This window comes from Myotis brandtii, unplaced genomic scaffold (assembly GCF_000412655.1).
Source record: "Myotis brandtii unplaced genomic scaffold, ASM41265v1 scaffold129, whole genome shotgun sequence".
Classification (NCBI taxonomy): Eukaryota; Metazoa; Chordata; class Mammalia; order Chiroptera; family Vespertilionidae; genus Myotis; species Myotis brandtii.
Genome location: NW_005354551.1, coordinates 776,974 through 790,669, shown reverse-complemented (window position 1 = coordinate 790,669; position 13,696 = coordinate 776,974). Strand labels below are relative to the sequence as shown.

At 40.2% G+C, this 13,696-nt stretch overlaps 1 protein-coding gene across 3 annotated transcripts in view; it reads right to left on the bottom strand.

Annotated features, from left to right (window-relative positions):
- USP48 (ubiquitin specific peptidase 48) overlaps nucleotides 1–11,778 on the bottom strand; it is a 52,554-nt gene extending 40,776 nt beyond the window's left edge. For 2 of the 3 annotated variants that reach the window (XM_014534332.1, XM_014534333.1), the window contains exons 1-6: nucleotides 9,606–9,734; nucleotides 5,435–5,562; nucleotides 4,979–5,103; nucleotides 4,379–4,487; nucleotides 2,451–2,584; nucleotides 1,716–1,798 (exon numbers count right to left, since the gene is read on the bottom strand). In XM_014534332.1, the coding sequence (XP_014389818.1) occupies nucleotides 1,716–1,798; nucleotides 2,451–2,584; nucleotides 4,379–4,487; nucleotides 4,979–5,103; nucleotides 5,435–5,562; nucleotides 9,606–9,636 (610 nt within the window). In that variant the 5' untranslated portion in view covers nucleotides 9,637–9,734. Of the gene's footprint in view, nucleotides 1–1,715; nucleotides 1,799–2,450; nucleotides 2,585–4,378; nucleotides 4,488–4,978; nucleotides 5,104–5,434; nucleotides 5,563–9,605; nucleotides 9,763–10,030; nucleotides 10,152–11,703 lie in introns of those variants that run through there. The other variant, XM_014534334.1, reaches the window with a different exon arrangement.
- Between the last annotated feature and the right edge of the window lie 1,918 nt (nucleotides 11,779–13,696).

Genomic DNA, 13,696 nt, shown 5'->3' with positions numbered 1-13,696 from the left:
GTTGCCTCCTACACGTGCTCCAACTCAGAAGGGTATCAAGCCTGCAACCGAGGTATGTGCCCTAGACTGGAACCAAAACTGGAACCTTTCAGTCTGCAGGCCAACACTCTATCTACAGAGCCAGATCGGCTAAGGCAGTATTTCCTAAATTATTAATGATGACAATAAACCACAGAAGTATTGGCATTAACTATATGATTCTATTACCATTGTATCATATCACATCACCATTATTGCTGATAAATTTTATACTCAACTTAAGATGGTAATTTGGTTTTTTTTTAATCCTCACCCAAGGATATGTTTTTACTGATTTTAGAGAGAGAACAAGGGGGAGAGAGAGAAACATGGATCAGTTGCCTCCTGTATGAACTCTGACCTTGGATGGAAACTGCAACCTGAATGTCTGCCCCAACCTGCAACCAGGAATCAAACCCTGGCCTCAGTGTACAGGACCACGCTTCAACCAACAGGTGCCACACAGCCAGGGTTAGAGCGAAGGTCATTTGTTCAGCCAAATTCAACAGTGACACAGTCTGTAGTCAGTAGTTTCGTTCTTCCAGGGAAAAGCCAATTTTAAGCCACAGTCCTGACAGAGCATCGTACATTTTAAAGCTCACATATTTACCAAATGGCTTCCCAACCTCCCCAATCATTTCTTTTCAAGGTTTTTGTTTTATGGCTTATTTCTGCAATGAGCTGCCTCCAAAACCTTTTTATGTAAAGAGACAGAGTTTATTACATAATTTCGACATCAAAAATTTCATCAACAGTACAATCAATCTTAAAAGGGAAGTAAAACAGTCCTTCCAGTAAGGGCAAGATGTTGGTTTTCTCTGATAAGAATCACCCTGTTTGGTAAGGTAAAGACTATCAAAAGAGAAAGCAGTAAACTATTTCTTGTTGAAACTATCTCATAGCATCCTAGAACTCTTCTCACCAGTGGTCAGATATGAATTACAATATACATATTAGATTTATGTCACCTAATGTTTTTGATAAAATGTTTTTAAAAAAGTAAAAAATGTGGGGGCAGCTTGAAGACTTAATTTAGTAAGGAATTACAGATACATATTGACACTTAAAGGTAAAAAGTGTGGGTTCAGGAACAGTGAAATATCTTTCATTTTTTATTCTTTTACTAGATGCTCAGTAAATGAAATTCATGCGGGGGAGGGGGGGCTTGTCCCTCAACCCAGCCTGCACCCTCTGGCAGTCCGGAAACCCCGCAGGAACGGGCTTAAGCTGGCAGTGAGACATCCCTCTCGCAGTCCAGAACCCCCCTGGCTCTTCAGTGCTGCTGCAGAGGAAGGAGAGGCTCCCACCACTGCTGCTGCACTTGCCAGCACAGCCGTGAGCCTGGCTTCTGGCTGAGGGGCACTCCCCGTGGGAGCGCGCTGACCACCAGGGGGCAGCTCCTGCATTGAGCATCTGCCCCCTGGTGGTCAGTGCGCATCATAGCGAGCAGTCCTTCTGGTTGCTCTGCCATAATGGTTGCTTAGGCTTTTATTATATAGATACCCTTAATTATGCAGATATTGATGAACCATCTAATCTCTGCAGAAAATAAAGTAACATCTCAGCTCACCCAAAAAGCCTTTGTTCCCAGAGATTAGGTAATAAAATGTAGTAGTACTATTATGTATTCATCACAGGCAGATCACAAGTTATGATCTCTGAGCACTATGATTATCACTGCTCAGTAAAAATATTACCTTTATGTTCCACATAAGGCTCCATATCCAAAAGCTCTGAGAAGCCAATGTAGGTATTCAGCTTTTTCTTATGTCCAGTTTGCCTAAGCAAGAGAAAAGCTAATTATAGTTATACTTAAAACAATCATAAAACAATGCATAAGCTCTGTCATCTGTCTTAATAAACTCAACAGATTTCCTTCTTCAAAGACCTGTATAAGTATACATAATACTGTCTTAGAATTGGGCAAAATAAATGGATCATTAAAAGGTATGAATTTAAAATGCTAATTCCAAACAGAGCACTTATTTCCAGAGGTTTGGATTTGATCACAAGACGAAACCACAGATGCTCCTGCTTTTTTATGGAAGAAATGACTGGTTTTAATAAAAGATATATATTCCCATGGAGTTGAGGGTACCATAATGAGCAGAAAATTTTACTCTAGTTCTTACACAATACAGAATGTCAAGGTAATTCAGTTCCGACCTAAATGTTTGCTTTTCCTTTGCATCTTAAAAATAATTTCCCAGAATAAAAAATAAGGAGTCTCTACTTTTCTATTTCTGAATTTTATGTCTAGCTTCTTTAAGAATTTTGTGATAAAATCATGAAATACACGCATTTCAAATCAACAGGCTCCATCTATAACTTTCATCCTCAAGCTAGCATTACAAATTATAATTACCTGTCTACAGTAAAATCTCCACATTATTCCACAATGAGCTACACACACCACATCTGCACATACTTACCTGTCAAAGACAAAACGCATGAGCTGCAAGTTCAGAGTGCAAGGAAGGCTCAGCAGTCGGATCTTCCTTGTTGCATTCTGTTTACTTTGACAGTTTTCGCAGAAGTATCGATTGTCTCCTTCTAGTCTTTCTTCCTGATAAGGAACAAGACATTATATTTTAAAAACTAGGAGATGGGAAGTGGGTTTTAGAAGCATAGAACAGACTGTGGAACCTCAGAGAGAAGTCGGGGGGAAGAAATCAAAGAACTTGTATACATATATGCATAACCCATGGACACAGACAGTAGGGTGGTGAAGGCCTCGGGTGGGTGGTGGGGGCATAACAGAAGGAGTCAATGGGGGGAAGAAGGGGTCATATGTAATACTTTCAACAATAAAGACTTAATTTTTTAAAAAAGAAATATCATATGCATTTTGATGCAGCATAATTAATTTAAAAATAGTGAATAGGTACAAACTACACGTGGGCACCACAATACAAAATTAATTATATATATACTAGAGGCCCAGTGCATGAACATTCATGCACTCAGGGTTCCCTCAGCTCGGCCTGCGCCCTCTCGCAGACCAGGAGCCCTTGGGGGATGTCTGACTGATGGCTTAGGTCCGCTCCCCCTCCAGTCAACTTGCATATTAGGCTTTTATTATATAGGATACACATACACAAATTTCACACACGTGCTCTCCATATCCAACCTGCAAATTTCATCAGCTCTACTTTGAAAATATATCTAAAACCCAAACACATCATCTCTTCAACTAAGCCTTGGGTCCAAGACACCATCAACATCTGTCTGCCCTGGCCCCACATCAGCCTCCTCTTCTCAAGACAGCACCCAGTTATCCTGTTAAAAACAGGTTACATCCCTCCTACGCTCACAGCTCTTCAATGGCGTCTGACCTCACTCGAATAAAAGTCCAACTTCTGACAAAGGTCTACCAGGCCCTATCTGAAACGGTCCTTGGTTATCTCTACAACTTCATCTCCTGTCATTCTCCTTTTTTTTTGTTTCACTTCAGTCACAAAATAGCCCAAATATGCTCCCTCCTGGTTCTTGCATGACTCACACCATCACCTTCTATCACCTTATTTCTAATTGTAACCAACCTCACCCTCATCCCTACCACATTCTCCACCCTTCTTGCCTGCTTTAGTTTTCTCCATAGCACTTGTTATAGTTGACACTCTTTGTATTTTACTTATATTTATTTTACTGCCCCTCCCTGATCCCATCACCATTACACTATAAGCTGCTTAAAGGCAAAAATGTTTTGTCTGTTTTGCTCACTATGGTTATCCCCAACAGCTGAAACAGTGTCCGAACAGCGACCACTCAACACTAGCTGAATGGATTCAAGGAATGAGTATCTTTAGCATCTAATGGTTGTGCTAAGAGAGTAGGGAAAATACAAAAATAGTAAGTTCATCTATTATGCTATGTGTCTGTTCCTTCTTGATAGCAAAGGTTTCCTCCTAGCAGCTTTCTCCCCCAGAACAAAAGGGAACCACTTCCACATCAGTACATAAATCTAAATATACAGAAAGTAGAAATATCAAGTGGCAGACCTGAAGAATGACCACAGTGATATAAAAATTATTTACATTCAACACATTCTAGCTCTCATTAAATGAAAATGTAAATTAAACTAAGTAACAGCTCAGATTTCCTTAAACACTCTACTACCCCTGATCACACAGTAAGTTTTTATACACATAAAATAACCTGAAATAGTCAAAAATTATTTTAAGATGCAGCCTGCTTCAATACTTTATAATTTACTAAGGTTCTTCTAGATCATTACATAACCAGAGACACTTCATATATAGAAAATGTTGACATGACTTTATCCATTAAATCAAAAACCATTCAGAATAGTATTTAACTGTTAATGAGCAAAAACAATACATACAACAAAATTGAATACCTTCAAAAATTCCGAGATACAATCTGTTAACTGTTTATGGCCTTGGATATTTAACTCCAGTTCATAAAACTTTGATAAAAGCTTAGACTCTCTGCCACACTGATTGCAACTGTAATAAAAGAGTGATAAAATTAAGACCAGGGTGGGAAAAACAAGGTTCTATTGTTTTACATCCTAGAAATATAGATAGAAGCGTGTATTCCCTTAGTTCTCTTTCACAGAAATTATTTACACTATATATATTTAGTAAACACAGACAGTGATCGGTGAGGCCATGTGTTTTAGGATTAGGAAAGTTTTTAAGAGTTATTCTACATTTATTCTTAGTATTCTAGCTGACTTTAATCTTACTCTTTCAGCTCACACCACAGCCATAAAATAAGTGGCAAGTGCTCAACCAGACACAGTTCCCAACACCTGGATGGGTTCAACTATAACTATCAAGATAGTTGTTTACATGTTCCCATGGCAATGTATTGCTATAAATATTTCAGGTCCCATGATAATCCACAAAAGCTATAACTTGGAACTGAACTAAAAATTAGATAACATATGAACGACTGTCTTAGAGTAAAACATGAAAAGCTGAAACACACTTACACAGTTACGTAAGCATATTCCCCACAGAATTGCTGTTGGACAATGTTCCGCACATCTGGATTCTTTTGTTTAGACAAAGTATCTTCCAAAAGAGACATAAAGAGCTTTGAAAATTCTTGGGCATCCTACAACACAAGTTTGGGTTAATAAAAAGAAAAATCAAATCTTGCTTTTCAACTTCTGATACAAGTAGAAATAAGTTAAATATTCCCAAAACCATCTGTACTTTGAACTTGACATTTATGAACAAGGACTAGAGCTGTACTGAATCAGCTTGTGCCCAAAATAGGAATTTTTAGAAATAGGATCAAGAAGAATGTATAATAAACTGAACAGTAAATAAATGCTCTACTTCAAGATAGAAAAAATAATTTATAAAAGCATTTCCTTCTATAAACATTCTAAGGGATGCTTGGGTACCTTTTTATATTGAAAAAATAAACACAAGGTTCTTACCTGCTGTTGCCCTGTGTCCAAGCCCAAGGCTTTAACAAATCCCGATGGATCGATGTATCGCCTATTACTGTTTTGCAACAAGGCAAACAAGTACTGGAGATGCTCACAAATTGTTTGAGGCTCATAATCTATTTTTAAAAAATGTTTATGTTTAAAAAACTGCTACTCTTTAAAATATACTTCATCTTCACATGAGATATAATTAAATACCCTTACATTCAAACTATATAGTATTTTATTATTGTTTTAAAACTTCTAAAGAAACAAATTCATAACCACATGTCTTTTGTAATGAGGTGGCCATAGCTGTCTTATATATCCTATGAAAGCAAGAGGCCATATGTACATTTCAACAATCACAGTCATGACTAGTTTCTACAATGTCAAATCACACTGAAAACATCCATTCCAGTAATAAAAACCATATTCACCGTTCGTATAAGATGGCCAAACACTTTAATGAAATCTCATTAATGTGGTCTTGCCACACACAGAGCAAGTGACAGGAATCTCAAGGCTAGAGTTTCAAACTTGAATGAAAAATCCTAGAATTTTTGAATAGCAAATTTTAATGAGTTGGGGGAAGGTAGGCAAATCAGAAGCATGAATCTCAAGGGCCCTAAAAGACTTGAGTGTTACCTTCTGTGCCAGTTATTAATTTATTGCCTCTCACCTCTAAATCCACCCTTCTTTGCCTGCTCTATGATAACAGATGAGCTCCGCAAATATTTCTCCTTTGCCAGGTAGGGCAAGGTTAAATCTTGTCAGTCGGGGGCACTGGAGAGTTCAGTTATGCCTCTCACCACACTCCTGGGGGGTGCAGCTTCTCAGACTCCAGGTCCCTGCAGCCTACAAGTGGCCAGGAGCGTCCCTCAGGACCTCCTCTGGTAGCTAGCTGCACAGTAGAACGCGTCTGTTGAGACACTTCCTCTTAAACGAGCACCCAGTGAATGACCTTCAGGCACCTCTCAGGTGACTTCACAGAGGCTTTTGGGCCCAGCACCTTCCTGTAGGCCAGTGGTTCTCAACCTTCCTAATGCCGTGACCCTTTAATACAGTTCCTCATGTTGTGGTGACCCCCAATTTCATTGTTACAAATTGAACATAATTAAAGCATAGTGATTAATCACAAAAACAATATGTCATTATATATGTGTTTTCCGATGGTCTTAGGCGACCCCTGTGAAAGGGTTGTTAGACCCCCAAAGGGGTCGAGACCCACAGGCTGAGAACCACTGCTGTAGGCAGTTTCCAGCAGAGCTCCACGGAGGCATCTCAGCACACGTTAGGGCATCTCTCCAAAGAGGTCTGGATCTCCGCCCCAGGCTTACTGGCTGCTCCCTATGTCCGCTACTCCTGTATTGTTTCAAGTCCTGTTTAATTCTTACTAAACAATTCCCCATTAATTGAATTTCCTGTTAACAATCCCCTTTGCTTTCTCTGTTCAAGTTATTGTGCAGTTTGTCTTCTGATTAAACTGACAGTTTATCTCTTTACTACCAATTGTGACTTCCAGGAAATCAGTATTTCATTTGCAAAATAAAGATAAAAATCTTACTTCCTGGGGTGCAAGGCCTTCGCAGCCTGTTAAAAGCTGTCAAGTAAGTCTTATCTACTCCAACTCTTTTATTTGACAGGCTAGATACTCCATAAGATCTTCAACAACTCCTACTCCCTGGTTTTCCTATCTGTAAAATAAGGGAGTGGTTGAGCTGGGCATCAAACTCAGACCACACCATTCCCAACAAAAGCCCTTTCCACTACACGGCACTGTGACCATTAAGATAACAGCAGAGCCCTAGTCGGTTTGGCTCAGTGGATAGAGCGACGGCCTGTGGACTGAAGGGTCCTGAGTTTGATTCCAGTCAAGGGCACATACCCGGGTTGCGGGCTCTATCCCCAGTAGGGGGCATGCAGGAGGCAGCCGATCAATGATTCTCACCATTGATGTTTCTATCTCTCTCTCCCTTTCCCTTCCTCTTTGAAATCAATAAAAATATATTTAAAAAAAGAAACAGCAGAAATGTACATGCTTATGAAGAACTTTGGTGAAATATTAGAATTTGTGTGTTTAGAAAATGTATTTAAATTTCTTGAAGATACCCAAAGAATTCTGGCAATGGTACATCAGTTTATAAAATAAAAATTTAGTTTTCATTTGTTATTTAACTACCTTCTCATTGGTAAATTTATACTTCAGCAAAACAATGCTAAAATTTTTTAAATGATCCATTTTATGATTCAACCTTTACATACACTATTACCTTAAATATGTAACACACCATTGGTCCAGATTTAAATATTCAGAACTATAGAAAGAAAGCATGTGGAAACAAACTTAATTTTTTTAAAATATATTTTATTGATTTTTTACAGAGAGGAAGGGAGAGAGACAGAGAGTTAGAAACATCCATCAGCTGCCTCCTGCACATCTCCCACTGGGGATATGCCCGCAACCCAGGTACATGCCCTTGACCAGAACCGAACCCGGGACCCTTCAGTCCGCAGGCTGGCGCTCTATTCACTGAGCCAAACCGGTTTTGGCCAAACTTAATTTTTAAACATTGTTGTGCAGCAAAGATTACCATTGACAAGGACAGGACCAAGACCCTCACGTATCACCACTGTCTGAAGGGCTGAAAGAGGTGGGGCTTATACATCCTATCTTTTCTCACTCCTAACAAAAGAGATTAGCATTGTGCCCTGGCTGGTTTGGCCCAGTGGGCAGAGTGTCGGCCTGGGGACTGAAGGGTCCCGGGTTCAATTCCAGTCAAGGGCACATGCCTGGGTTGCCGGCTCGGTCCCCAGTAGGGGGTGTGCAGAAAGCAGCTGATCAATGATTCTCATCATTGATGTTTCAATCTCTCTCTCCATCTTTCTTCCTCTCTGAAATCAATTTAAAAAATAAAATAAAAAAATTAGCATTGTGCTCAAATCAGATCATATAAAAGACAGCACGAGGTTTACAGATGAACTACTGACTAGGGCCTAAGGCACAACTGCCTTGCCCTGGGCTGAATATCGACCTCATTAGAGTTGTCAGTAGCCTCTTAGAATTATTTGCTTACTTGGCGTTATACTGAACTATTTATTAATTAAAATACATCAAGAGCCCTAACCTATTTGGCTCAGCGGATAGAGTGTCAGCCTGCGGACTTAAGGGTCCCGGGTTCGATTCCGGTCAAGAGCATGTACCTTGGTTGCGGGCACATTCCCCGGTAGGGGGTGTGCAGGAGGCAGCTGATCGATGTTTCTAACTCTCTATTCCTCTCCCCTCCTCTCTGTTAAAAATCAATACAATATATTTTTTAACAGCAGCCGGTAGGGTGGGGGTAAGCAGTGGTTCTCAACCTTGGCTGCACATTAGAATCACCTGGGAATCTTTTTTAAATCCTGATTTCTGGGCCTCATCCTCCGGAAATTCTGTTTCTTTGTTATGGGGTGAGGCCACAACATTAGTAACAAAGAAACAGAATTTCCGGAGGATGAGGCCCAGAAATTAGGATTTTAAAAAGATTCCCAGGTGATTCTAATGTGCAGCCAAGGTTGAGAACCACTGAGTTAGAGCATCATCCCGATGCATCCAGGTTGTGAGTTAGATCCTGGGTCAGGGCACATACAAGAATCAATCTATGAATGTATAAATAAGTGGAATAACAAATCAATGTTTCTCTCTCTAAAAAAATTTAAATGTTCAAAAAAATTTGAAAGAATCATCAAATGTATTTCCTTCCCTTGAATCTTAGCTATTTATTTATTGATTGATTGATTGATTGATTGGTTTCAGAGAGAGGAAGGGAGAGGGAGAGAGATAGAAGCAATGATGAGAGGGAATCACTGATTGGCTGCTTCTTGCATGTCCACTACTGGGAATCTGGGGATCGAGGCCACGACCCAGGCAACTGCCCTGACCTGGAATGGAACTGTGACCTCCTGGTTCATAGATCGATGCTCAACCACCAAGCTACACAGGCCGGGCGAGTATTAGCCATTTTTTACATAAATGATAAATATAGAGAAAAATGGAAAATGATTTTGAACCCTGCAATGTTTATAAAGAACTACAACCATGCCTGGCATGGAACATTCGAAAGCAAGTTTCCTCTATTTGGCTGGTTAGGATGTGATCTACTGGCAACACTCAGAAGTGAACCCATCCCATCCCACTGACCTTTCTCTTCCTGGATACCATCTCCCCTCATGTAGTCACTACAGGTACTTGGACATAAGTATAGCGCCTGCCGAAGCTCCAAGTTGAGAAACCAGACTTGAAGAAATGTGTTGACGTAACAAGTAGCTCCAAGGTTAGTGAGGCCCACAAATGAGTTCTACAAAAATAGAAAATTTACAACTAAAAAAAAAGTTATAGGACGCATTATTTTTTCAATTTCAGATTACAATTTTGTGAAAACTGTCTCAGTCAACATGGTAGAACCACCTTCAGCCTCTCCGCCAAGCGTGGGGCATCGTTTTGATGAATAAATTACAAACTCTCAATGGCTTCCTTTTCACGTTACCAGAAATCAATGGTTTCTGACCATAGGCACAAAACAAACATAGGACACCATATGAAATCACTTAAAAATGATGGCTCACCTTTTTTCTCCTCTCACAATTGGGATCATCAATGTTATGAAAACTATTTTCATCTATTTCTCCTAACCAAATATGCTCACCAATCCCAACCAAGCAATTTGGATTTCCTTTGCAGTTTCGTCTATGAAGAAAAAAAAAAAGTTTAATTTTAAAATACCATAGTTCCAGGATAAGAAACACTCAAATTAAAACTATAATGATATACCATTTTTTAAAAAATCTATTATCTATAAGATTAGTAAGAAACACTCAAATTAAAACTATAATGATATACCATTTAAAAAAAAAATCTGTTATCTATAAGATTAGCGTAACTGAGAAAGTATTCCACCACACTCAACACTCAGTTTGTGAGTCTGTGGAAAACAGAACTAATTTACTACTAAAGGGAATACAAACTGGTAGGACTCTTACAGAGAAGAATTTTGTAGTCTCTTAACAAATCTACATTTACAGCTAACCATTTCCTCTCTAAGAATTCACCCTGAAGATACAACTCCTTCAGTGAAAAAACACAGGCACGAGGTTTTTCCTGACAGCACTGTTTGTAACTGCAAACTGCTGGAAACAAACCAAATGGCCAAACAGGGGATGTGGTACACACACATAAAAGAGTACTATGCAACCGACAAACAAAAAAAAGCAGGAAGAAGATCTCTATGAACTATGGTGGAGTAATTCCTAGGATATATTAGTAAGTGAAAAAAGCAAAGTGCAAAAGAGTAACTACAGTATGCTAGTGTGTGTGTGTGTGTGTGTGTGTGTGTGTGTGTGTGTGTGTAAGCAATAAGAAACACAAGGACAGCCTTGCTAGCATGGCTCAGTGTTTGAGCGCTGACCTATGAATCAGGAGGTCACTATTCAATTCTTAGTCAGGGCACATGCCCAAGTTGTGGGCTTGATCCTGTGTAGAAGGCAGCCAATCAATGTGCAGGAGGCAGCTGATCAATGATTCTCTCATCACTGATGTTTCTATCTCTCCCTCTCCCTTTCCCTCTGAAATCAATAAAAATACATTAAAAAGAAAAGAAAAAAGAAAGACAAAGCAGAGACTAATGAAATTGGTTACCTATTAGGATAAGGGTAAAAAAAGAGAGGTACGTGACACTTTTCTGAATATACTGTTTCATACACAGTTGAATTCTGGGGCCATGTGAGTCAGTCAGTCTCTCTCTCTCTCTCTCTCTCTCTCTCTCTCTCTCTGGGGCCATGTGAGTCAGTCAGTCTCTCTCTCTCTCTCTCTCTCTCTCTCTCTCTCTCACACACACACACACACACACACACAGTCAATAAGGATGGGGGGAACCCTAAATTCAACACAAACATATTTCAACTAAGTAACATCCACACTGAAGGATGGGGGGACTAACCCTAGCAACCTGAACAGTGGTCAGCAATCTCACTTACTAGTGTCCTTAGGCTAAAGTAAAGACAAAAGGAATAAATTACAAACTCTCATTGGCTTCCTTTTCACAGAGACAGGGATTAACAATTCTGAAACAATTTTCTATATATTCTACAACTCAACAAAAAGTAAATATACTGGAGACAAAGGGAACCAAATTTTGGAGAGGAAAGCTAGGGTGGTAGAAGGCTAAACTCATGGGTCTTAATATTTGGAGGCAACATAAGGTTGCCAGGTAAAATACAGGGCAGTACTTCTTTGAGCATACCTAGCAACCAGATCTTGATGTCTAAATATTCCCCACTCGAGGAACCCAGGGCTCCTTGGAGAAATGGCTGTTGTTAAGGCTGGGCATGGAAAACACAAGATAAACACGGAATATCTTGCCGTGCCCAAAAAGTAAAGATGCATTCAAAGAATGATGGGGACATGTTAAAAGGATGGTTTCAAAGGGTCTCCAGTGGCCAGATCTGGAGCAATTTGATCCAACAAAATAAGTAACAATAGGATTATGACTACTGAATAAATCAGGTATCGATAATGAGATGGATGGGAAATCTCTAGAGAAGAACGCCAACTTACAAAGTAAAAGGAAGGGCAGAATTAGGAAATTACCATTTGGCATCCATCAGATTAATTACAAAATCAGGCAGCAATCATCAAGGATGCTAGTATAGGCAAGTTTGAGAAGGAACAGACAGTAGCTCAGCACAAGCTGTTTAATTACAAAAGAAAAAATAGCTTTGAGTGGAGAAACCTGGCAGATACCACTTTAACCAAGTGATCAAAGTTAAGGTAACCAGTATGTAGGGGGGGGGGGGCGGGGGCTCCACTCAGCCACAAGCTGGGCTGACGGCGAGCACAGCAGCAGTGGCGGGAGCCTCTCCCACCTCTGCGGCAGCTCATGTCCAACTGCAGCTTAGGCCGGCTCCCTGTCAGTCGGAAATCCCCCGAGGGCTCCCGGGGCTAAGCTGGCAGGTGGACATCCCCCGAGGGGTCCCGAACTGTGAGAGGTCGCAGACTGGGCTGAGGGACAGGCCCGATCCCGCAGGCCAGGCTGAGGGAACTCAGTTGTGCACAAAGCCGTGCACTGGGCCTCTAGAGTGTGTGTGTGTATCTACACTAATAAAAGAGAAACATGCAACAATTTGAGTGTCACTCCACTACACCCACCGGCCAATCAGGATGAGTATGCAAATTAACACAACAAAGATGACAGTTAATTTGCACACGCAGGCGCAGAGCAAAGGCTGAATCTCTTCGTGCAACGGGCCTCTAGTGTATATATAAAAGAGCAACACCAGCCAAACCCAAGTTGAGGAACTTTACACAGTGTTATGTACTTTTCTAAAGTGTAGTGTCACAAAATACTAAGAAAGACTGAGTAATCACTCCAGATCAAAGGACACCAATGAGGCACTGCAACATATGAGCTTGGTTTTTCTTCTGTTATGAAGGACGTTATTAGGTCAATATGTGTGAACATCTCAGGTTATCCACTAAAGCTTTACTGATAGCAGTGAAAAACGGGAAGTATTAGAAATGGCCATCAATAGAAAACTGATAAAAATAAATAACCAAATGGAAACTACTGTAGGCAGGGAATAAAGGCAAAACTTTTTAATGTAATGATATGTAACAATATCATTAGCTGAAAAAAGGTACAAAACAGTGCTTAAAAATGGATGCAAGCCCTGGCTGGCTTGGCTCAGTGGATAGAGCGTCAGCCTTCGGATTGAAGGGGCCAAGGTTCGATTCCGGCCAAGGGCACATGCCTGGGTTGCAGGCTTGATCCCCAGTGGGGGGTGTGCAGGAGGCAGCCAATCAATGATTCTCTCATCATTGATGTTTCTATCTCTCTCTCCTCCCTTCCTCTCTGAAATCAATAAAGAAATATTTTTTTTAAATGGATGTGAGCCCAGCCAGTGTGGTTCAGTGGTTGAGCACTGACCTATAACATGATCCCCAGCAGGAAGCAGCCCTCTCTGAAATCAATAAACATATACTTTTTAAAAAAGAAAAATGGGTGTGATAGGCCTGTTTGTTTAGATAAAGGTAAACACACTATAAAAAGGACACCACCATCTCTGAAGCAGTTCACCGTGTACTTGCCTGCTGCAAATTAGGAGTAAAAGGCTATGTATGCTTCCCCATGCTTTTCTACCTTTCAGACTTAGAACTAGGGAGTCTACCACATATTTCAGAAATAATTGTTTAAGGGTCCACTTAAATATACTGTCTTCCTGGCTTTAAAAAATAAA